The 22,819-nt window shown below is 49.2% G+C and overlaps 1 protein-coding gene across 1 annotated transcript; it reads left to right on the forward strand.

Moving 5' to 3' along the window:
• Window positions 1–496: 496 nt before the first annotated feature.
• CDR2L (cerebellar degeneration related protein 2 like) lies at window positions 497–20,972 on the forward strand. Its single transcript, XM_075169719.1, has 5 exons — window positions 497–939; window positions 13,649–13,761; window positions 15,059–15,207; window positions 16,201–16,365; window positions 18,214–20,972. Exons 1-5 carry the CDS (start codon window positions 861–863, stop codon window positions 19,097–19,099), a joined length of 1,392 nt encoding a protein of 463 aa, XP_075025820.1. The 5' UTR covers window positions 497–860; the 3' UTR covers window positions 19,100–20,972.
• Window positions 20,973–22,819: the final 1,847 nt, after the last annotated feature.

A 22,819-nucleotide genomic window follows, 5' to 3' on the forward strand; every position in this document is an offset into this window, starting at 1 on the left:
CTGTTTGTATGGCGTTTCCCCTTTCACAGCTAGGGGGCTGTGAAACACCCCCACCTTGAAGAGTAACCCATCCAAACCCACCAAGGCAGAGAAGGCACTGACATCCCCACTGAAGGGTCCCGAGACTTGCCCAAAGTCACCGAGAAGCCCATGGCAAGGCCAGGATACCCCCTGCATCCCAACCAGTGCTGGAGCAAGCCTTGCTCCTGGCTGACCTCCCCGGGGGTGCAGGGACCCAGCCGCAGGCATCATAGCAGGGGGAACTGCGGGGCAGCTCCCTCCCCCTTGCAGCCCCACCTTGCCAGTCCCAAATCCCACTCCCTGCAGCCCCCCAGAGGGAAGGCCACGCGCGGCCGCACGCCCGCCCCGCTGTCCGCGGCAGGACTGGGCGGAGAGGAGGAGGAAAAGGAGGAGGAGGAGTAGGAGGCCGGCCTCGCCTCGCCTCCCCCTTCCCTCTCGGTGGGTTCCTTGCAGCATTTCCATGCTAGAGGTCTCCACCGAGCTGCGGAGAGAGGATCTGCCTGGCTGCGCCGGGCCCTCTTCCTTCCTTTGTGCATCCCCCAGCCCTGTGCAAACCGTCCCCGCCTCCCCGCCCCGGCCGCCACGTCCCCTCTTCACCCCCCTCCGGAGCTTACCCCGGCCCTGGAGGCAGGAGGAAGCCGCCGCCCCGGGCAGGCAGAGCCGGGGCAGCGGCAAGGCGCCGGGTGCCACGTCGCGCTACCCCGCGCTTCCCGGCCCGGCTGGGGCATCGAGGCCGCATCCGAGCCCGCATCCCCACATCCATCCCTGCTTCGCATTTTCGGCGGCGTTGGGGTCCCCTTTGACGGATGCTGCGCGTCTCCCCGGGCCGCTGGTGCTAAATGCTGAGCGCCGACAGGATGGAGGAGTTTCAGAGCGAGGAAGAGGAGCCCTGGTACGACCAGCAGGACCTGGAGCAGGGTAAGGATGGGGATACCCCACAAGCTGCCAGGGATGGCAGGCCAGGGGGACACAGGGGCAGAAAAAGGGGCAAATCCCTGATACAGAAAGGTGGGATACCTCCTCTGAAGACTCAAATTTGCTTGGCAAAGCCAGCTCCTCATCCTGCAGTGGCACCTCCATGGAAATATTGGCTCCACTGCTCCAAGCCACTGTCCTGGCTGTGGAAAGTTTAAACCCGACAGATAGAGGCAGGGAGCCCAGATATGTCCTGAGCACCCAGAGGATAAAAAATTTGGTGTGTTACATCCACAAGGAAGCTGGTTCCCCAGAAAACTTGCTGCGGACAGAATCAAACATGGGTAGTTATGACATTGCTTTCATCTCAGAGCAGTTGCAGGTAGAGTTAGCAGGCACACTAGTTAGAAATATATTGGAAATAATGTGTTGCTAAGCTGAGGATGCTGAAAGTGTCTCCCAAAAGCTCTGCTGTCCCAGCCTAAATCCAGAGGGATCTTCAGTTTCTAAGTCACCTCATTACTCCTGGAAATTTTTCCAATCAGGAAAAAAGCCAAGAGGAATTGGGAGGAAGGAAAAAAAAAAATCAAGGCCAAGTTTCAAACAGCAGAAATAGCCTTGTTAGAGGATAAACATTGACTTGTGTAGTTTATTTTGAAGTAACTGTACCTACGTTTGCACTAGTTCTATGTAATGTTTACCCTACGGCTGAACAGTTGGTGGCTGTGGGTATTTAGGGCTTCATTTTGGGTTGGTGGTTTTTTTTCCTTATCTTAATATTTTGAGTCAACATGCAGTAAGTAAATAACTGAAAGAAGTCCTGTTTCAGGCCCAGGAATGAACTTAACTGATTTGTCAATGTGTAGGGAAAATCATTCCTACCTAAATGCAGTACCCTTCTGGCCCGTTGCACTATAGGTACAGTACAGTTATGTATTTGCTTTAGCCAGCTGACTGTCAGCAGGGATGTGCAGTCCAGCTGCAGTGCCAATCTGCCCACCATCGCTCCAGTACATTATGTCATGATTTAAAGTTTACACAACTACAGCTGCAGGGCAGAGGCCCAGCAAAGAATGATAACCAGCTCCCCAGGGATTTTTGCAGCTGGTTTTTGACCCCAATTTCTCACTTAACAGGAAGTATCAATAGCAGGACATCGGGCCCTGTTCTTTGAAACACAACACTCAAATTAAGCCAGGGCAGAGCATGGAGATGGAGCTATCAGCTGAATAAACAGTGCAGCCTTTGAATGCTCAGAAATTCACATTTCTGGGTGACGTCTTCCCATGGCTCAGAAGGGGCCTGGGCACTGGTCCAGGGGCAGGATGCAGGCTGAGGAACAGCAGAACTATGGATGAACATAGGGAGTGTTGAACAACACAGGACTGATTGATTTTTAGCCTAACGCTGTCCCTAACGAGTCAGCACTGGCACCATACAACTGGCTCACAACAATAAAACCACCTTCCCACTGCAGGCCAGGTTCTCAGCTCTGTCCCAGCAGCGTAAATGCAGAATAACTGCCTCCTGATGATGGATTGATGCTGGGGATAGACTCCACCTTTGAGCACATACAGGACTGGAGGAAAACACAGACCCAAAACAAAGCCCAGCTGTGGGGTTTGCAGTCTCCTGTACGAATGGGGGCCACACAGGCTTGCACAAACTCAGAAGAGAGATAGGGAAGGCTTTAACTAAAATCAGCCAACTGGAAAAGTCCTGCTGGGTAATTACAACTGTAATTAATTTGCATGGTGCACAAAGCATCACGAAGGACAGTGCTAGACTTTGTCCACATACACTGAGCCTTTGCATTACAGCTGTAGCAGCATCCGGAGGCCTTTGGTGATGGCACAGCCGTCAAGCTGTTGGTTTGGAAATGGGGGCTGGAAGTATGGTGGAAGACGTCCAGTGTAGCACGATTACGAGGTAGTCGAGGGCCAGCATTACTAAGAGGATTGGCATGCCAACGGCCCAGGGGTCGCACAGAAACCCACACCTGGCAGCAGTGCCAGGAAGCAGAGGACAAAAGCATAGGCTTAAAGACTCTTCCTTAGGAGCGAGGGGTGGGAGAAACGAGAAGCAACCTAAGCTAGGAGAGCATAGAAGGTTCTTCTATGAACCAGTTTGTTGCTGGGCCTTTATCGTCATTTCACAGCATCATCAAATATTTATTACATTTACATCCAAAACTGTTTGCTAAGCAATGGATGGCTTAACTGGGAGCTCTGTGATGATTATGTTAATTAACTATTTTAGCACCACAGAGGAAATCATGCCTCCAGCTCCACTCCGAGCACCTGGTACTTTCCTCCCCATCCTCCACAGAGCTTTGGCTTGCTGAAATAACTCGTTTGTTTCAAGAAAATAAATGCCAGTCGCTCTTTTTTTTCCCTGAAGTGCCCACAGAAACTGACTGCATCTGCCACCTGTCATGGAGGCAGCAAGATCTGGTCCCCAGCCTCAAGGCCCTTCCAGTTTCATTCAAATGAAGCTGGTGCCTTTCAGATTCCTTTACCTGCTGTAAGCCTGCGTGGTTCAAGGAGTTGTACCGAGATGCCTTAGCACATAGAAGCAGAGACTCAAATCCCAGCCAGGAGACTTAGCAGTGACATGGAAACAGTAGCAGTGTCCTCTGAGGTGTTTCATTCTTATGATATTCCCTCTGGGAAGGCTTTCTGTTTTTAAAGTAAAAATGGAGCTCCGATTGCTTGGTAGCATGGCTTTGCTTATTGGCAGGCTTTCCAAGCATGAATAGATGTCAGCACTGCTTTGGTTCAGCTGCAGCCTCAACTTCCATGGGCTGGGGAATCTGCGTCTCTGAGCGTTAAAACCAGAATACAGTGATAGCAAACCTTTTTCCAGCCATTGAGAAGTGACGATGTGGCTACAGTTGCATCATACCCTGTTACAGGGTGTACGTGCAGCCAGACCCCAAGAGAATGAATGAGCTAAAATTAGAGCGTCTGAGCTGGGGATAAGTGGGGACACTTTTTCTGTTCATCTGAAGCATTTGTGCTCAGAACAGCTGCATGCCAACACAATCACATCTGGATTCAAACAGAGCGGAGATGAGATCCAGGAGCTCTCTCTGCCAGCCACTTCCAGCCTTCATCTCCCCCGCAGCAATCTCCTAAGATGAGTCCTCCTTGCAGTCACTCCACTGCATTCCCTGATCTTCCCAGCCTCCCCATCCTCCTGCCAGCATTCAGGTCTAAGCCAAAGAGCACAGAGTGCAGCCCAAGAGGAGGGCTCTCAAAGCTACCCTTGCAGTCCCTGGAGCCTAAATACAGCCTAAGTGCTGGGGCGATTCCTCCTGTGTAAATAAAATGGCCTTGTACCACTCTGAGTTAGCCAGTAGGACCAGAGATAGTAGAAGAACCAGCACATCATCTCATTGCCACAGTGAGACTGACAGTCCTCTCCTCCTGGACAGCCACACAAACTTTGGGGCCAAAGCATCTGCAATGCAGGCTTAGGACTTTACGGCTGTAAGCTCTAAAAGTCTCCAGATTTAAGTATCTTATTTTAATTCCTCCTCGTCCTCCTGCCAAGCATCTGATTGCTTGCATGCTAAGACGGAAAATGACACAAGGTGCTGAGCTTGCACCACGCCCAACTCATCCGTGTAAAGACACAGGGTCACCAGCGCTCCGGTGATCGGCCCCTGATGTTGGGATGAACCCAGGGGATCAGTGGTAGCACCCGCTAGCACCCATACCTGCCTGTTTTCTGCATCACCCAGCCTACATGGGGTGGTCCATAGAGCTGCAATTCACTATCAGCTTGCCCAAAGGATTCACTGCAGTGGGGAGCAGGTGGTACCCCAAATTCTGTCCCTCATGATGCAGTTATCCCAGCAGTCCAGCTCAGGGGACGAGCCACACAACTTGCCTGTCCTCCAGGAGCACAGTGGTTAACTCACTGTCCTTCCTCCCCAGCAGCAAGCCAGAAGGACGTTGTTTTGCCTGCAGTAGCTGATCCACTTACTTATTTAGCAGTGCAGTACAGTAGGTAGCTTATGGAAGTGGAAAGTTTTCAGTGACTAATTGCTGAGCTGCTTGGGAATGACAAGAGGGACTAGAAAAGTCACAGGAGACAAGGACATAAGATGACAGTTAAGTTAATCTGAGGAAGGGATGAGAACCTCCAAATCTGGGGAGGAAAAAAAAAAAGAATATATATATAGATGTATTTTCCTAGAATAAAAATTCCCCTGTTATGTGAAGGCAGCAAGAAAACAGGGCATAAGAGAAGCTCCACACAGCAACTTCCAGGATCTCCCTCCTAGTCTCTCACAGAAGCTCTTTTCTACATCTGCTGAACCCCAGGCACATACTTCTTGCTGTGGGAGGGAGCAGAATTAGAGGAACTGCTGGAAAGGAAAGGAGAGGCAAAGAGAAAAGAAGAAGAAAAGAAGAAGAAAAGAAGAAGAAAAGAAGAAGAAAAGAAGAAGAAAAGAAGAAGAAAAGAAGAAGAAAAGAAGAAGAAAAGAAGAAGAAAAGAAGAAGAAAAGAAGAAGAAAAAGAAAAGAAGAAGAGAAATCAGAATTTTCCATATCTCCCATCCTGAAACCATCAGCTAACAGTGGCATTTCTCCTTGGCAAGGCCATGTGCGAAGGATTTAAGGTCGGAGTCCTGAAGGACATTCCTCCCATGGCACCCCTGAGCCTGAGTGACTGGGAGCCAAGGCAGTGGCCACTAACGCCCTGCACGCGGAGGCTGTCCCCCTACCCCTGCATTTTCCAATCCTCTTTCTTTCTTCCTGTACCAGCCAGCGCTGGCTGGTGACAGGGTGGATGCACTGACTCAGTGTGACGGTCAGGAACCACTTAGAGCTGTGATAGCATCATGGTCCGATCCTGCTCCTGCTAGAAGCAGTGCCAGCGCTCAGGCTAACGCATGGCTTGCTCGCTCCTGCACACACTCCATCTCATCCACTAAAAGGCCTTGCCCAGAGCAGCACAGTGGTATATTTCCACCTTACCCAACTAATGCATCTGTGTGCTCACACCAAACATATTATTAGGGCTTCTACTTAACCTGCTCAAAAACATATATGTGGGCCAAGAATTTAGGAAAATATTTCCAATACAAAATACCCTGGTGGAATGAGACCAGATGTTACACAACTGCCGGTCTTTGCACAGCTGGGAATTTTAAAGTGATTTTATGTTAGAGTTGGTTCTTTGTTTTTTTCCCATGCATATTTAACAAACAATTGTAAATCTTCTCTCCAAAACGTGACAGTTCTTTTAATGGTTTTAAAAGCCGGTTTGTCTGCAGCCTTCTGGGAAGTCACTCTAGTTTATCCCATGTACAGCGCAGCGGCCCTGGCACTGCTCAGTTAACTTGTCTCCTCCCTGAAGAATTCAGTCCTTCGAGTGTGTAGTCCATCCAGGTCCATGCTGACCTCTTCCAATTATGCAGCTGGAGCGATGGCAGTTGGAGCTAGGCCATCCTCCAAGTTTTCTTGGCCTGCAAGCAAGTGTTGAGTCCTGGGGAGGCATACTGGACTGGAAGGTGGTGGCTGAGCACTGGTCTCTGCAGGAGGAGGCAGAGCAAGGAGCAGCGCAGCACATCCCCCCAAGCATCAGCCTTTGCAGCAGAGCTGCTTCAGGGACACTGGTTTTTGTGTTGGGCTCCTGAAAGAGGCCTTGCCCTGCATCCTGCTGAGGACCAATGATGGACATAAATAACACCATCTTGAGAGTACATTAAGTATTTCCTCACTCCCTTTCCTTGCAAACTCAGACTGGAAGCCTACAGCACTGTGTTCTTCCTGCGTAGCTCCACAAATGGCACTGATCACTCACCTGAGATCAGGACCTCTTCCCACATGGGCAGCATCTCCAGCCAGTACCAATAGCCAGGCACAAGGCAGCTGGGTTGTGTATGAGCTTAGGACCTGGAGGAAAAGGGCTTCAGGGCATTTCCCAGCACTGGACAGGAAGGGAGCAGTAGCGGGGCAGCAGCGTGCAAGATGATACACTTTTCTTTAAAGCCAAGCAGAGGGGCTGCTAGAGAAGAGGTGGGCAGGTTTTTGGTGTTGCTGCAGAGCGTCAGGCTGTTTTCTGCATTTAGCTGTAACACAGGGCTGTGGAAGAAGGATATTCTCTGTACCTATGCACCTCTGGCACATAAGAAGTAGCAGACAGGAGTAACCACCAGCCCCCACATGGTCTTGGGGGCAGCTGCAGGTGGCAGTTGTACTGGAACTTGGTTGCTCCCTGAAAGACAAAACCACTCAGGATTGGTGGTCCCACCTGCCTCACCCCAGCAAGAGGACAGCAAGGGCAGCCGAGTTGGCTGGCAATGGCTCAGAGTAGGAGAATACATTCTGTGAGCACAAGTGGGGCTGGAGACCTGACATGGTTGTGGCAGCCCATTGCTGTGGGTGCTGTGCCCTGCTGCACGAGCATGCTGACCTGTCCTTCACAGGTCACCTTTGCTTGGGGCTCTCCACATGCACAGTACTGTGGTGCAGCAGCAGCAAAATACAACATGAAAAGTCTCCCTGGAGCTAATCCTCCTTGTCTGTCCTGGGTCAGTTACAATCTCCTGCCCCCAAAACACACTGGGGAGATGAGATTCCCATATGGCATCAATCCACATGTCTGTGTCTTTAGCTTTAAAAGAGTAAAAGCCTCTATTCACAGTTCTCTGCAGCCCAACATAGTTAGTTGGAGCTTTGCTGCCTGGAGGAGGGGTGCATGCAGGAAAGCACTGGCTGCCCTTCTCTCTCCTCTTTCCTCGCTGCTTCTCCCCAACAACTCCACTTGTATGTATTTATTTAGGACGCTTTCTGATCCAGGTGCACTATCAGAGCCTCCCAGCCACCAATCACCGAGCTCTTTGAAACCATTTTAGCCTACAAGGCAAACACGGGCACCGAGGCTGTTTAGATAAGAGAACAGCAGAGAAAGATGCAGATGGGGCCCAACCGTGGTCTAATAACATACTCTGTGTTATCATGCTCTAACAACCTGGCAAAACACACACTGATTGCTGTGGGCACGGGGATGGGACTGCTGTGTATGTGTTTGTATAGACACATATAGCTTATAAGCAGAGGTAACCATTCTAAGTCTCAAATGTTAACACATAGGGGAGGCTTTGGTGTCAGAATGACAGAGGGTGGAAAGAAAAAGGTGAGCATCAATTAAATCAAAAAAGCCTGATGAGCATCTGAGAAGAATAAAAAAAGAAGAGCTGATAGAAAGGAAATACTGAATAGGACTGAAAAATACAGAAGGCAAGCAAGGGAGCAGCAGGGGCCGAGAAGGCTGGAGGGCTTCCCTGTAGCACAGCATGGTACAGACAGTACACCCCTGAGCCCCTTGTTGGGGTTTTCCACTCCTTGGTGGTGCCGCTTTTGCTCAGGAGACTAGAGACAGTGCGGAGGCAGCTGCTCTAATGAGACCAATGGCGCTGTGCTTGCCTCAACCCCCTGCAAACTGCATCTCTCTGCCACCACGGAAGTTCCTCCCCTACCAGGAAAGTTTGCAAAGTCAAAGGCAGCCCAGGGGTATGTAACAGGTTACACAAGAGAAAGAATAGGGAAAGAAAAGGAAGAAAAAAAGCACACAGGAAATCCAGCAAATCTCATTAGGCTAACAGAAATGCCCGTGTACCCACCTCAGCCCAGCCAGAGCCACGGTTTGGAACAAGGAGGGGAAGAGGGAGGATGCGGCTATGCTGCCAGGGACTTCATGCACACCTCTTGCCTGCACTCACCCAGCCCTGCCAGAAGCACCTTTCCCCCTTGCTGCATTGGGCTGTTCTGCAAAGCAAACCCTGCCTTTGCAGTACACCTGATTACTCCAAAATGGCAGGTCCCCATGAAAAACACACAGAACATCAAGTGCAAAGCTGATTTGGGTAGGAATGTCCAAGTTATGCCAGTGTAAAAGGGATGGAAAACCTATGCCTCAGCAGTAACACTGGTGGCTCTCTGAAAGCTCTGCCTGGCCATAGGAAACACTATAATCTGTGGAATGGGCATGTTGAAAAGGCTTTTTCACATCCAGATATGCCTGCATGTTGTTTGTGGGATGCTGTCAGATGGCATTTGCGTCTCTGCTCCCCAGCAGGTTCCATTGCGAAGGCTTATAAAGGCTAAGTACACAGATTGCCTCCATCACCTGTCATGGAGCAGCAGTAAGTGATATACAAAAGCTGATCTTCAGCACAATCCCTTGCAACTAAGAAGAAAAATAAATGAGCAGCAAGTACACCCTACCCTGGGGTAAACCAGCATAGCATCATTTATTTAGATTTTTAAAGGAATAATTGCACTTACCCTTGACTCTAAGTACCCGTGTGTAATGGAGCAGAGAGCAAATGCAATTAAATTAAACGTCAACAGCGTTAAACATCAGTTCTTAACTCTCAACCTACCCCATCCATCAGCTAACAATCCCCCTGAACTTCCTCCAGAGACCTCCACACCAGAGCTCTGCTAGCTGTTCCTCCCTGCTCTTTAGCAGGTGAATTCACCATCTGCAGCAGCAGGAAAGGAGCAGCCCTTTCTGCAGCCCCACATTTAGGAAGGAACCACAAGTAATTCCTTCATAGATGCTTAGCTGAAAAGGACCTGCAAACACATGCGCTATGAATCCCTGCTTTTTGGGACCACAAGTCAAAGGACTTCTATCACCCCCTGCAAACCTGCCTGTCTCGCAGCATGGGGAGAGGGTTGGTTTATTTAAAGGTGAGGAGCAAAACGCAGCACCCCTTGCCCGTGCTCAGAGCAGCAGGCATGTTCTCTCACAGCCTAAACGCATGAATCCCTTGATGCAAGAGAGACGACAGGGGAAATCCCAAAGCAGTTGCTCTACATAGTGGCTTCCTCCAGAAAGCCATATTTATGAGGACCATCTGAATAGCCACCGGATCACTGTCGTGCCAAGAGCAGCCGAAACCTTCCCTGCCTGGCACCAGGCTTACGCTCCCCCGAAGACAGAAACAGGTGGTGTTGGGGGAAAAAAAAACCTTCAGAGAGTGAGCTGTGGCAAAGACTGCTCTGCCCAAACAAATGCAGGCCAGGACTGGGAAGGCAGAAATGGCTCCAAACCCTCTCTGAGCCTCATTACAAACTGCTGAGAAAGCTGGGGCTGGGGAAGCGCCCAGCTCTGCAGCAGCCCCATGCAGCACACATCTGCCTGTGCCAGCATTGCCACAGGATGCTGCAGCAGGGGAAACACCCTGCAGTTTGTTCCTCAGCCTCTTTCAGTCAAAGACAACCTGCTACAGCTTTTGGATCAGGATTTTTTTCAAGTTTCCCCAGCAACACAGAGCCAGCAGTATCATCGCTGGGCTGCTGCTGCTGATCTCTGCAGCTCCAGGGCAGCTACCTCCTGGATTCACTGCCCAGCCATGCTCCCCTGTACCAAGCGCTGCTTGGATTCAACTCCTGCTCCCTTCCCACCATATGGTCTCTCTTCTCTTCCCCTCCCTCCTTGCTCAGGCACCTTTCCCCTGGAAGCTTGAAGGGAAACGCAGCCTCCATCCCTCCCTCTGCTTTGCTCTGTAGGCGCAGCTCTTTGTTTGGGGATGCGGGGTGTCTCGTGGCTGGTGTTAATTAACAGGGTCACGTCAGCGCTTGTGGTACTGAGAGCCAGAGGGCACTGAGCTGGTGCTGCTCAGGACAGTTTGCATCCGTGGTCCTCTCCCAAATAAGATTCGGGCAACACCAAGGCCCCCAATTTTTAAGTTGAATATTGGCCATTTCACAGTGGTGCCTTCAGCGCAGGCAGGCTGCAGAGGGATCGGACACATCAAGCGGACACGCAGCACAGTCACTCCCCACCACTTCATTTTTCCTTCTGCATCGAGAGGGGAGGGGGAAGGGAGGCACCAGCATACCTGCTAAATTAGGGCAAGTAGTACAGCACTGGCTGGCTGATCTGACAGTGGAGAAGCAAAGAGGAATACAAAAAATTGTGGAAAACCACAGTGTTATGCAGGGAGAATCCCCAAATTCCTAAAGAGTTCTTTCCCCCCCACCCCAAACAACTTGCTGACAAATTCACATTCAGGTTTCTGAGGTCTTGAAGGAGAGGAGCTGTGTGCTCCCCAAGCCTGTGGCCTCCCCCAAGCCACAATTATTGCAAAGATCAAGAGGGGTCTAGTCTAAAGACGACATTAAAGCACTTCCATGCAGCATCCCCTCCCTCCCCACAGTCCCATGGCCTGGGGGAGACCAACAGGTGGGGAAGAGGACTCAGGCGCGAGGGGGATGGATGAGACATGATTACGGAGGATGCTTTGACTGGCTGGCAGGGAAAGAGTGAGTGAGTGTGTGTGTGACAACAGCTGAGGCTAAAGACACTAAAAGAACCAACTCCCCGTGTCCTTCAAGCCTGGAGTCTCCCAGGCCCTTGCACTCAAAATGGAAATGAAGAATCAATTTCCTTCTTAGAGCTCAACCCCATTCTTTCCTCTTTCCCACTCGTCCCCAAACACTGCCTATTTCCCCCATTAAATTATTGCTGACAGAGCCCTTTAAATTACAATGCAGGATCTTGCACTGCCTAATCCACTTAACTCAACCCCAGCTGATTAAATTGGATGCCATATGGTGGGAGAGCACTGGTGTAATCCGCAGGGATGGGGACACACTTGACTCATTACCTGGAGTGCAGCATGGAGCCCTCTCGCTACACACCTTTGTACCGGGGCCCTGCTTGCTGCAAGGGATGCGATTTGCAAGGTGCCGGTCTCCAGCAATGACACTGGCTCTGGCAAGGTGGTGGTGCCATTAAATACAGCCCCAAGCAGCTTAAAGGCACAAATTGTCCCCCATCTCTGCTGGCATCTGGCTGTTCCCCCGTCCCCAGCTGGTGTAGCAAACACTCCCAAGGGCACTTTGGAAACTGGGGAAATTTGGTGCTTGGAAAAAAAAAAATAGGCGGAAGAGGTCTGTCCATGGGGAAACGTGCCAATATCCTGATTGCACTGATAGCTACGATGACAGCCCTCAGACCAGGTCACTGTGCAATGATGAAGATTATAATTAAAAAGGTCACAGCCTAGAATAACACCCTGCAATGCAGGCCACAGCTGGAGAGCACATTCCCATGGTAAAGGGGAGATTCGAGGACACATTGGCTGGACCACATCTGGGGAGCCAGCCCTCCGGCACTGCTGGAGGTGCACGGAAAGAAACATGGCCATCACCCAAACTAATAACATATCAGCACTTCCCACAGTGCAGCGATATCCATCAGGAAAGCCCCATCCCAAGCACTGATAGCACTAATACCACTCCTCCTGGCAAGCACTCATGTCTGAGAGGTCAGTGTGAGCCTTGTTTTGTGATGTGCCATTTGAAGTGTGAGAGATCAGTGATTTTCCTAGGCTCAGAATACATCCTAAGCATCCCGGTCCCCCTTCTTCTTGTCTTAGTGACCAAGTATCCCTCTTTCCCAATCGACTGCATGGCCAAATTAACCACTGAAAGAAGTTATAGCTGCTCTCAGCCCCGGCAAAGCCTTTGCAAAACACATCATTAGCTGCAAACTAGAGAGGAGTGTTACGATGGGCTAGTAACAGAGAACCAGGTACCTTCACACACTGCAGGATTGCTACTCCTTAATTATCTAAAAATGCATGATAACCATACCAGAGAGAGAAGGAGCAATAACACACATCAGGACCTGTTTCCTTACCTTTTTGAAGGTTTAAGGTCAGATTTTCAGTCTGCCACCGTAAGAGCTAGAAACTCACTTCTAAAAGCACCAGGAAAAATAGAAATCCACATGATCATAGGAGGTCAGGCTTTAAGAAGACAACCAATTTCTGTGAAAGCAAAGGGATGTTACCAGAGCCAGCTGTGCCATCCCAGGCCCACAAACAGCATAACCTGAAGTACTCAAGCTTTGGCCAATACAGGACTCACAGGGTCCTAGGGCTTCTTCTTTACCCAGGAAGTAGCAAACCCAGTATTTTAAGCCGACTACACTGTCAACATCTATTTTTCCCTGCACTTCTCCTAAAGTCCAACTATTTCAGTAGCTTCCTAAGGGCATTGAGAGGTGGCAGAGAGTGGACACAAAGCGGTTTGTCCTCACCCTGGAGCTGCCGCAAGGAAAAAGCCGCAGACCCAGCCAATGCAGCACTTCCCAGGCGGCAGTTGCAGGAGGTGCTTCCAGCCCCCTCGGGCCACATGTGGTTTTATTTCTCATGTCAGTCTATTAGCGGGTGATGGATGGAGGCTGACAGGGAAGGCAAGGCACTCTCTTCGTTAGAGATACTAATATAATTTACAGAGCATCCCCAAGGCCCCGCAGGGCTTTACCAACTCTTACTCTCATTCTGACGGATGTTGAGCCCCTCTCAGCCCCACCGGTCTCAGTGATAGGGGATGGAGGTGCTGAGCACCTGCCACACGCAAGTCTGGGGCCTGATCCTGGCTACACAGTGTGTAGTGCAGTGCAGAAGGGTTATGTAGCCAGCCACCAAATCCTCATTGCGTGGAGGAGCTGCAGATGTCCCGAGCTCGGCCTCCCCTTGCTCCTGCAGCCCAGTGAGACGAAAGAGGCTAGATCCTGTATGTCCCGTAAGCATGCATCCATATCAAAACCTGCCAATAAAACCAGCGCTGTGCAAAACGTGCCACTGTGTTTGGTGTGGTGGCATTCGGGGACCCCACCACATCCACCTGCGGAGCCGCAGCAACTGCAGCAGCTTTGTCCCATCTGCTTTTCAGACTTGCATTTGGCTGCAGAGCTGGGGAAGACACTGCTGGAGCGCAACAAAGAGCTGGAGGACTCCCTGCAGCAGATGTACGCCACCAACGAGGAACAAGTGCAGGAAATCGAGGTAGGAACACAGTCGGGCCAGGGGTGGGATGGGAGCTGCTCAGCCACCGCTGTCACCTATGGGTGATGGTGGGGAAGGGGTGCTTCCACCAATGCCAACAGCTCAGATGCCAGGAGAAAGGAAGGGGTGCGCCACGGGGATGGGAGTTAAAGTCCATCCCAGCCCTGGAGAGGATCCGCCTTCCACATTAACGGGGATTTTCCCCCTTCTCACATCCCCACCCCCTGCCCAGATGTGCACACCAGATTTTGGCACCAGGTTGCAACTGGGGCACATTTGGCCTTTCCCTGCCCATCCGCCAACCTTCATACTCGCTTCTCTTTGCTCTGCTGCTGTTTTCCCTTGATTCCAGTTATTCATAATCGCGTTTGTTTCTAGCTGGCCCCTCGGCACCCCTGTAACACAGGCCCCTTTGTTAGAGGCACAAAATAGCTCTTTCTTTAAGAGCTGCAATCTAAACCACTGTTTCAAGCATCCTTTGGGTCAAGGCAGTATTTCTAAGAGCCCACAGAACTAAGCTTAGAGGCTTAAACCTGCTCCGGGAGGGTTTTCATCCACTGGAAAACTTCTAGGGATCTGTGAATTAAAAAAGATCAGAAACCCCCTGATTTAAAAAGATGCAGGACAGAGGAGGGCTGTGAGTTCACAAGAGCAGCACGCGATGGCTGCGGGGATCTGACAGCTGATGTCCAAGGAAAGTGGTGGATGGATTTAGCCATCCCCCCCAGCAGCCCTTCAGGAGCACATCCACCATGGATTTGGGATCTGGTCCCAGCTGAGGGTGAGCTCTTGGGTAGACGCCCCTCTCCCAGGATAAATCTTGCAATGACAGACTCACAGAAAGGGGTCCTTGAACACACAGAAACCGCAAGTCTCCTCACATTTCACAGACTCAGAGTTTTAGCCTGAATTCCCAAGGAAACGCAGCTTCTGCAGTCAATCTGTCAGATGATCCAGTAACCAACTGGCCAATTTCAGTCAACTTTGGTGAAGGGTCACAGTCCCAGGGATATCAACTTTCTTTGGGTACTGGGAATAAAAAAGTAGCTGAATAGAGAGAGATTGAGGTTAGTGCCCCTCACAGAGGGCAGGGGAAGTTCAATCGTATTTTAGACACAGAAGTATTTACAGTGGGCAGGGATATCAATATTTCACCTATGCAGAAGGGTTCAACCAGGTAGAGGATAAATCAGCCACAAAACACATTACCAGAGGAAGCAAAGGCTGTAGGAATTTCTGCCTGTGAAACAACCTGGATTTTGGATGTGGAGTGTTTCTGTTTCGCTTTTTCTTGCAGTACCTGACCAAGCAACTAGAGATGTTGCGGCAGATGAATGAACAGCATGCGAAAGTCTACGAGCAGCTGGACCTGACAGCACGGGACCTGGAGCTAGCTAACCAGAAGCTCGTGCTGGAAAGCAAGACATCCCAACAGAAGATACAGTGGTACAGCCTCCCCTTCTCCCACCGCAGCAATGCTGGACCCAAGAGACCTTTATTTCACCTTTCCCCTGTGTCCCCTTTATTTCACCTATTCCCCTTAAACAGCATGTCTTTGCTTTTTAAGCCATTCTCTTATCACTCAGGTTTTGCATCTATTTACAACACAAGCTCATTGCACTGATGCTGGTTAGCAGAGGTCAGCCACAGCACAGAGACCCCTGGGATGAGGGCTCGATAAAGGAGTGTCTGTAGCTGCCAGGAGAGGCACAGCAGCCTCTCCTCCTCCTCCCTGGATGCATTTCCTTGAAGAAGAGGCACATAATCATATCAGGGAGGTCTCCAGCACGCAGCCCAGGAGGCACAGTAGGCACAGATCCAGCATTTAGCAAAACCCTGGCTAGTCCATGCTGAAACACCAGTTTGTCAACAACTTTTTCTTTCCTAAAACAGGCCTATGATCAATGTCATCCCTCGAAACAACAGACCAAGCCAAGTCCTTGCAATGCAGCATCTTTTGCAAATGACTGGGCAGAGAGGGAGTTTCAGAGCAGAGAGTTTTACAAACTGCGTTCACAGCCAGAACAAAACTAAATCTCTGCCTGGTCTCTCTGTGTTTATCTCTACAAGAAAAACAAGAGGAAGAGAGTAAACAGCTTGCCTGCTTGCTTTTAGTGCAGAGATATTGTTAGGATAGTGTTTATGTCCCAGACGTGACTGTTTTAGCCAACTGATTTGAGGACAGAGGGTCTCAAATTAGTACGATCCCTTGCCACTGCTTCAATCCCCCACCCTTTTCTACAAACACTCCCATTCAAGAGTGACCACACAGAGAAAGACTAACCACTGCCATGACAAGCAAGTGCTGTCATACTCCCAGGGCACACACTAGCAACTGGAAGCACCTTCCATAGACTGGCTTTCTCTATAGGGAAAAAGCACCTTTCAAAGGACCTGTAGTGCCTGACTCCTCATCCACACTCCCTCCTCTCTCTGCAGCTTGACAGAAACGATTGAGGGGCTGCAGAACCAAGTGGAGGAGCTGCAGAAGCAGGTGGAGGAAATGCGGAGCTTGGAGCAGCTCCGAATTCGGCGGGAGAAGAGGGAGCGGCGCCGAACCATCCACACTTTCCCCTGCCTTAAGGAGCTGTGTTCCAGCCCCAGGTACTGAGCCTTGCCTTTAGCGACCCCTCCAAACTTCTCCCCCACCTCCTCTGCCTGTGAACAGGAGATGCACTGGGTTAGCCCATCTGGAGGTGCACAAAACCCCACATACACCCCCACAGAATCTAGGCTCTGCATCAGAGCCTGAAACTCGGTGCTGGAGATGAAGGGAGGACCTCCCACTCTCCTACCCGTCCGCCTAAGCAGGTGGCATTGGCAAAGCAGAGCCTTCATGATCCCAGCATCAGCAATGCCTTGAATGGGGAGACGTAAGCTCTTTTTCAGAGGGCAAGAATAGCTACCCAGGGGGATCTGAATGCCTCATGCAGCTGCACTGGGCCAGGCTGCAGGGTACAGGCATTGCCTGGAGTTCTGTGACTGTCCTGGCACGTTGGCAGGGAGCTGTGCAGGAACACTCACCAGACAGGATGCATTGCTTGAGCTCTAAATAGCTCAAACCAGCCTCTCCCAGTACAGCCCACCCAATAACACATCATGTGAAGAGGACCCTTACCTTAAGCTGCCTATGCAGCTTCCCCTCCTGAATCAGCACAGCCTGTTTTTCCTTTGCAGCTGCCTCCCAGCACAGGACCAGCATCTCTGGCTCACTGAAACCAGTTGAGATGGTGCATTTTGTCCTGTATGACTCCAGTAGCCCCCAAGAGCACCAGTCACACACCAAGATACGCCACGTGCTGCCAAGTGCTGTACAAACACCTTCAGCACTATTGCATACTTGATCCTCCTTAAAACTCATCCACTGTGTTAATTCACTGACCTCATGAGGGCATTTCTTGCTCAGCTTTGTCCATAATAGACGCTTCTTTAAATAGATAAGCAATCGATAAACTTTGTTACTGAAAGCATCCTCTTGACAGAGGATATGAACAAAAGACACTTTTACTGCAGCAACAACGGGGATGTTTATGAGGCCGTAACCTAACCCCCAGCAAAATCCACTTAATGTCTCTATGATTCTTTTCCCCCCCGTCCCTCAATCCCACTCTCCCCCCCAGTGCCTGGGGACCTCAGTTCAGCTTGCAGCTCTGCAGTTGGCTCTGAAGGTCAGGCTGCCCTTCAGTAACTTGGAAATCTGTTCAATACCCCCCACCACCAGTCATGCCTCCCAGGGAAGCCATGGTGCTTGCTTTTTTCCAATCTGTTCTAACCAGATAGGATGCCATGGGCACTTCATTGCGGAGGAGAAAAATCTGATTTCCCGACAGCAACATGAGGGAAGGGGGAAGTGCGTGTTATCGCTTCCCAGGCAGTGAGCAATGAAGAAGGGGTAACTGTCAAAAGTCTCTTTCTGCTTCCCTTGCTGTATAAATCTTCTCCCACTCTTTCTGGAGCACCTCCCAGACACAGGACAGGAGAGCTGGTGCTTCTGTTTTTTGGTTGGGTGGGGTCTGGGGTTGTTGGCAGATGCAGCAAGTAGCTGATGAACTCCATGATACAGTGAGTAGCTGATGAACTCCAGCAGGAAAAACTCAAAGCCTTTCAGCTCTTAACCTGGTACCACTTGAACATTCATCCTTGCTTCATGGCAATGTGGGTGGCTTGTCCATTAACCCTTTTAGGGTTTCATTTCCCTCCTATCTTTCATCACTGCTATCAAATGAAACTGCAGGTTCTCTGAGACAGAGCCTGGTCTCTGTGTCCAAAAGAGCCTCAGCCACACCTTGTGGTCTCCTGGCACATGGGAGGAGGCATATCTCATTCCATGAACTCAGGTTACCTCCTTTCTGAGCCTCAGTGGAATTACTTACATGATGATAAGACACAATCTGAGTGCCTCGTGGACTGTCGCTTGGTCAGACTCTCTCAAGGGTCTTTATTCTCTTTCAGGTATGAGGACGCGTTCCAGGTTCACAGCTCTTCCACAGAGTTCAACCAGAAGCCACTGGAGAGGGAGAATGAGCGTCTCCAAGCCATGGTGAACTCCCTGAGGTCCCAAGTCAACCAGGAGAAGCAGCAGAAGGAGAGGGTTGAGCGAGAGTACACCTCCGTTATTCAGGAGTACTCGGATCTCGAGCAGCGGGTGTGCGAGATGGAGAACTGCAAACTGCGCATCAAGGAACTGGAAGCAGAGCTCCTAGAGCTACAACAGATGAAACAAGTCAAGAAGTATCTGCTCAGCAGAGAAGACAACTTGTCTGAGGCCCTTCTCGAGCCACTGAATAATGCCCCTGAAGCAGACTACATTGACCTCTCTGAGGAGGAGGGAGGGAAAAGTCATGGGACATCAATGACACCTTCCCCAAACCACCCTGTCCGGAAAAGCTGTAGTGACACAGCCCTCAATGCTATCGTGACCAAGGATGCCGTGAGCCGGCACGAGGGCAATTATACGCTGCATGCTAACAACGTGCGCAAACGAGGCATGTCCATCCTGAGGGAAGTGGACGAGCAGTATCACGCCTTGCTGGAGAAGTATGAAGAGCTCTTGAGCAAATGCCGGCAGCACAAGGACAGTGTGCGCCACACGGGGGTCCAAACGTCCCGGCCCATCTCTCGCGACAGCTCCTTCAGAGACTTCCGGGGAGAGGGACATGAGTTGGAAGAGCGGAAAACCATAGAGAAGACCATCAGCAAACATGTGGAAGCAGTGGACAAGCGGCTGGAGCAGAGTCAGCCCGAGTACAAGGCTCTTTTTAAGGAGATCTTCTCCCGCATCCAGAAAACAAAAGCAGACATCAATGCCACAAAGGTGAAAAACAAGAGCAACAAATGAGTCCTGCCTCTCTGCAAATTCCCACCTGCAATCGCAACAGCCAAGTCTTCTCTTCAGCCCCATCAAACACCACTTGGCCCCACAGCTTTGAAAGTTCAAGAGGTCTACAAGCAAGAAAATGTCATAGAGGCTCAACTCACTTTTTTAAGCTTGGGCTCTGGACAACTTGTTGGGACAACTGTACATTGTAGTTAGAGGATTTCAGAAACTGTATGACAGATCTCTGCATGAGTTGCTGCTGCCGCCAGACATCACAAAGCAACATAAACCACACCACGAAAAAAGAAAACCAATCACCTCCTCCACCCTTTTCAGCTTGTCTTACAGCCCGATTACCTGCAAGCAAAAACCTGGATGTCCTCCAGCATCCTGCCACAGCTGAAGCACAGTGTTTCAAAGTAAAACAAAAAGCCATGAGAACTTCAGGGGCTGCTCCAGCACACCAGCCCAACCCTCCACTTTGGTTTTATGGCTAAGAACCTACACTTGTACCCAAGAGACTTCTGACTACCCCTTCCCCTTCCCCAAAGGGCAGTATGTTCTTGCTATTTAAGCCATTCTCTTATCAGTCAGGTTTTTCAGCTATTTACAATGCAAGCTCATTGCAACTGGAAAAACTTGAAGAGAAACATAAAACTAATTATTCTGTCTTCATCAGCGTCACCTAGTATTTCAGTCCATACTCTGCAGACTTTATGGGCATATGGGATTTCCTGGCTTTAAATCTGCCCCAGTATTTCAGCCCAGGTGAAGCACTGTGCCTGGTAGGAACTTGATGACCAGGGCTTTCCCATAAGCTAGACAAGAAGTGCTATTACAGTGTCAGAGACATGCTTTCATCTCACGGTCTGGGTACCAGCCCTCTGTGCTGTGCTCTTCAAGAGGCTGTAATTGCCCCATTGTAGCAAATTCCTCAAATACAGCTTATATGGGCTTGCAAAACTGACTACCAGTGACTTGCATGCAAGCAGAAGGATAAAGCATCACACTCGTATGGCGTCAGGAGCTCTGGCCCTGGCAGTAGCGCTGATCACACATTGCCCCACACTTTTGCTCTGAACATCTCCCCAGTCAAGAGGACAGATTTCAGTTTTCTGCTGACAATAATCTTTCTTGGCTGAGATACTGTCTCCAAAGGTTGTCACCTCTCATGTTCCAGTTCACCTTCCAGCACTGAAATCTCACTTTTGCTTCCACAGACATGCAAAAACACAGCCAAAAGGCCACTGCAGTCTCAGGAACCACCAGTTTCCATTTTTCATGAACTAGATGTTGACCTTGTATGGTCAGACACGCATTTGAGGCAGAGAAGCTTAGGCAACACCCTGAGCATTAAGCCGCAAGAAACAAGCAGTTCAGTGTAAGCTACCTATTCTGTACCTGCCTGGAGACAAACTTCAGGCCAGATTTGGATTCTATTTTTACCAGCTTCCATCCCAAAATCTTGGGGAAATGGTTGGGATTTTTGCAACATTGAGAAAAATAAATGAGAATCTGGCTTTGGAGGGGGAAGACTGTTAAAATGTAACTATCCTCCAAGTCTAGGGCCTTGACATTATGAGGAGCTACCTTTCTTTCACTTACCATGGAATTAATGCAAAAATACCCTACAAAATATCCTCTTTTGTTAAGTTGAATCGCACAGAGGTAAGTTGGCAGGAGTGCAATGCCAAAACCATACCTGCTCCAGAGGTCTCCTCCTCAAATCACTCACCACTGTACGCTCCGCTCTTCCATGTTCTGCATTTTCAGGTGTCCTATGGCCCCAAACTCAAGAAACATTAGGAGCCATACACATGACTGTGGCTACCAGCTCTGTAACAGTATGAAGAACCTTCATGCCTTATTTATTTATAATGGAAAGCAGTTGTCTAATAAAATAAAATAAATAAAAATGAACAACAGCAGCAACAAAAGCATTGTTGATTTTCTTGGAGCATTCACCACCCTATTACTTCAACATTTGTGGCAGGGGATATCTGACGCAATGTTGGTTTAAGTCAGCCAATGTTTACTCTTGCAATCATCTGGTTGCTGCAGAGGTGTGGGAAGAGGATCACCTTCACTTTCCATTTTAAACAATCCTGTGTGAATCAGCATCACAGTTAAGTATACAGCAGATTAAATATATTTTCAAATGCTTTATTCTCTTCTCGAATAAAAAGAAACACTGGTATTCTCAAAGCCGAGTCTTTCTTTACAGCTCTTTTTACTTTTAAGAACAGCTTAAGAGTTACTCCTTTGGTTTTCATGTACGATTTGGGTCAAGAAAATGCTTCAGGCTCCTCTGCAGAAAGCAGAGAGAATATGCCGAATTATATTGCTGCATTATTTATATAACATACATTTTATGCAGTTGGACTACTAGCATTTGCCACACGACAAAAACCCTTCTTTTGTCAGCTCTGAAGTCTGTAAAACCGCACAATTTCTAAGCTTGCAATTCAAATGCTATTTTTGTTTTGGTCTTTCTTGAAAAACACACATCCAAAAATGACTGATGTAAGTAACACAATGTTAGCATTTGGCTTAACAAAGGAACAACTGCTGTATATCAGCAGTTTGTTTAGCAAAGTGCCGAGGACATTTTTTTTGCATCCAAAAATATTAGTGGCCATATATATAGGTCCTGATGACTGTGTGAGTCAGAGTCACTTGATTTTTTTCTTAAGTGAGGCTTTCAGCGATCAAAGGAGGAAAAAATAAGCATCTTCTAGCCTTTTATCCCACCTTCTATCTCAACTTTTCAAATTACTTTGAAAACACCAAGGAAAACTACAGAACTCCATTAAGAGGTAAGAGAGAGCATTAAACAACCACACTGCTCACCACAGAAACTGGTCTAATAGAGAGCAGCAGCTATTTAATAGCACGCCCCCGTGATTCAGGATAGGAAAAAAAATACTGTGTGCGATTCAAATGGATGAGAAAAAAGTACGATATAATAGGAAATAATGACTAATTTCAGAATTTGGCAAAACCAATGACTCTATTCAGAGCACACCATTAAAATTGATAAGGACACAGCTTGTCAAGAATTCAGTTTTATGCTGAATTTGAAAAATGACATTTAGACAAGTGCATTTCCATCAGATCTAATCTGGCTTCTTACTTTACCACCAGTTGAATAACCCTTCAAAAAAGCACCCATCATTACAAATAGGGATGGACCACCTGAAGCACAAATTCAATGATTTTACAGAGCTCAAACTCTGATGGGGAAGGAGATTTCCTGATTCAGCAGTCTTCCCTCTATTACAGGAGCTGAGACCATCTGGAAGGTCCCTCAAAGTCCTGACTTGCTTCTACCTTAATGGCTTGTGCCCTCACTCACACAAGGAGCGATCAGCTCCCTTGCACACATCAGCTTTTGCATCACATTTCAGGGATGGCTCCTTACAGCTCCTGCTCACCAGTGACCATTATCACCAAATGGGGTGAGCTTGCTTTCTAAGCCAGCATCAGTACTGAGGCAGTTCATTTCTCCAGCTTAAATGTCAAAAGCTTGGCTCTCCTTGGGTCACACCAAAGTAAGACCTTACCATCCCAAGCCCTGCCTGCCAGGGAGAGCTGTTTCCAAGCATTCAAGCGGAGATTATTCTGCTTTTTACCAACATTCTTTGGACATTTGCATCCACCAGTGGAGTGTGGGAATGAAGCAAAACCAGGTAAGTGTCCTTTTAGATGGGTCTGGCTTTCATTGCATGACCTTCAATCTCC

The sequence above is a fragment of the Calonectris borealis genome, chromosome 20, assembly GCF_964195595.1.
Source record: "Calonectris borealis chromosome 20, bCalBor7.hap1.2, whole genome shotgun sequence".
NCBI classification, from domain to species: Eukaryota; Metazoa; Chordata; class Aves; order Procellariiformes; family Procellariidae; genus Calonectris; species Calonectris borealis.

Coding starts and splice junctions, on each gene's coding strand:
- CDR2L (XM_075169719.1), top strand. CDS start 861: ATGCTGAGCGCCGACAGGATGGAGGAGTTTCAGAGCGAGGAAGAGGAG. Junction 940..13,648: donor CCAGCAGGACCTGGAGCAGG/GTAAGGATGGGG, acceptor TCTGCTTTTCAG/ACTTGCATTTGGCTGCAGAG. Junction 16,366..18,213: donor GAGCTGTGTTCCAGCCCCAG/GTACTGAGCCTT, acceptor ATTCTCTTTCAG/GTATGAGGACGCGTTCCAGG.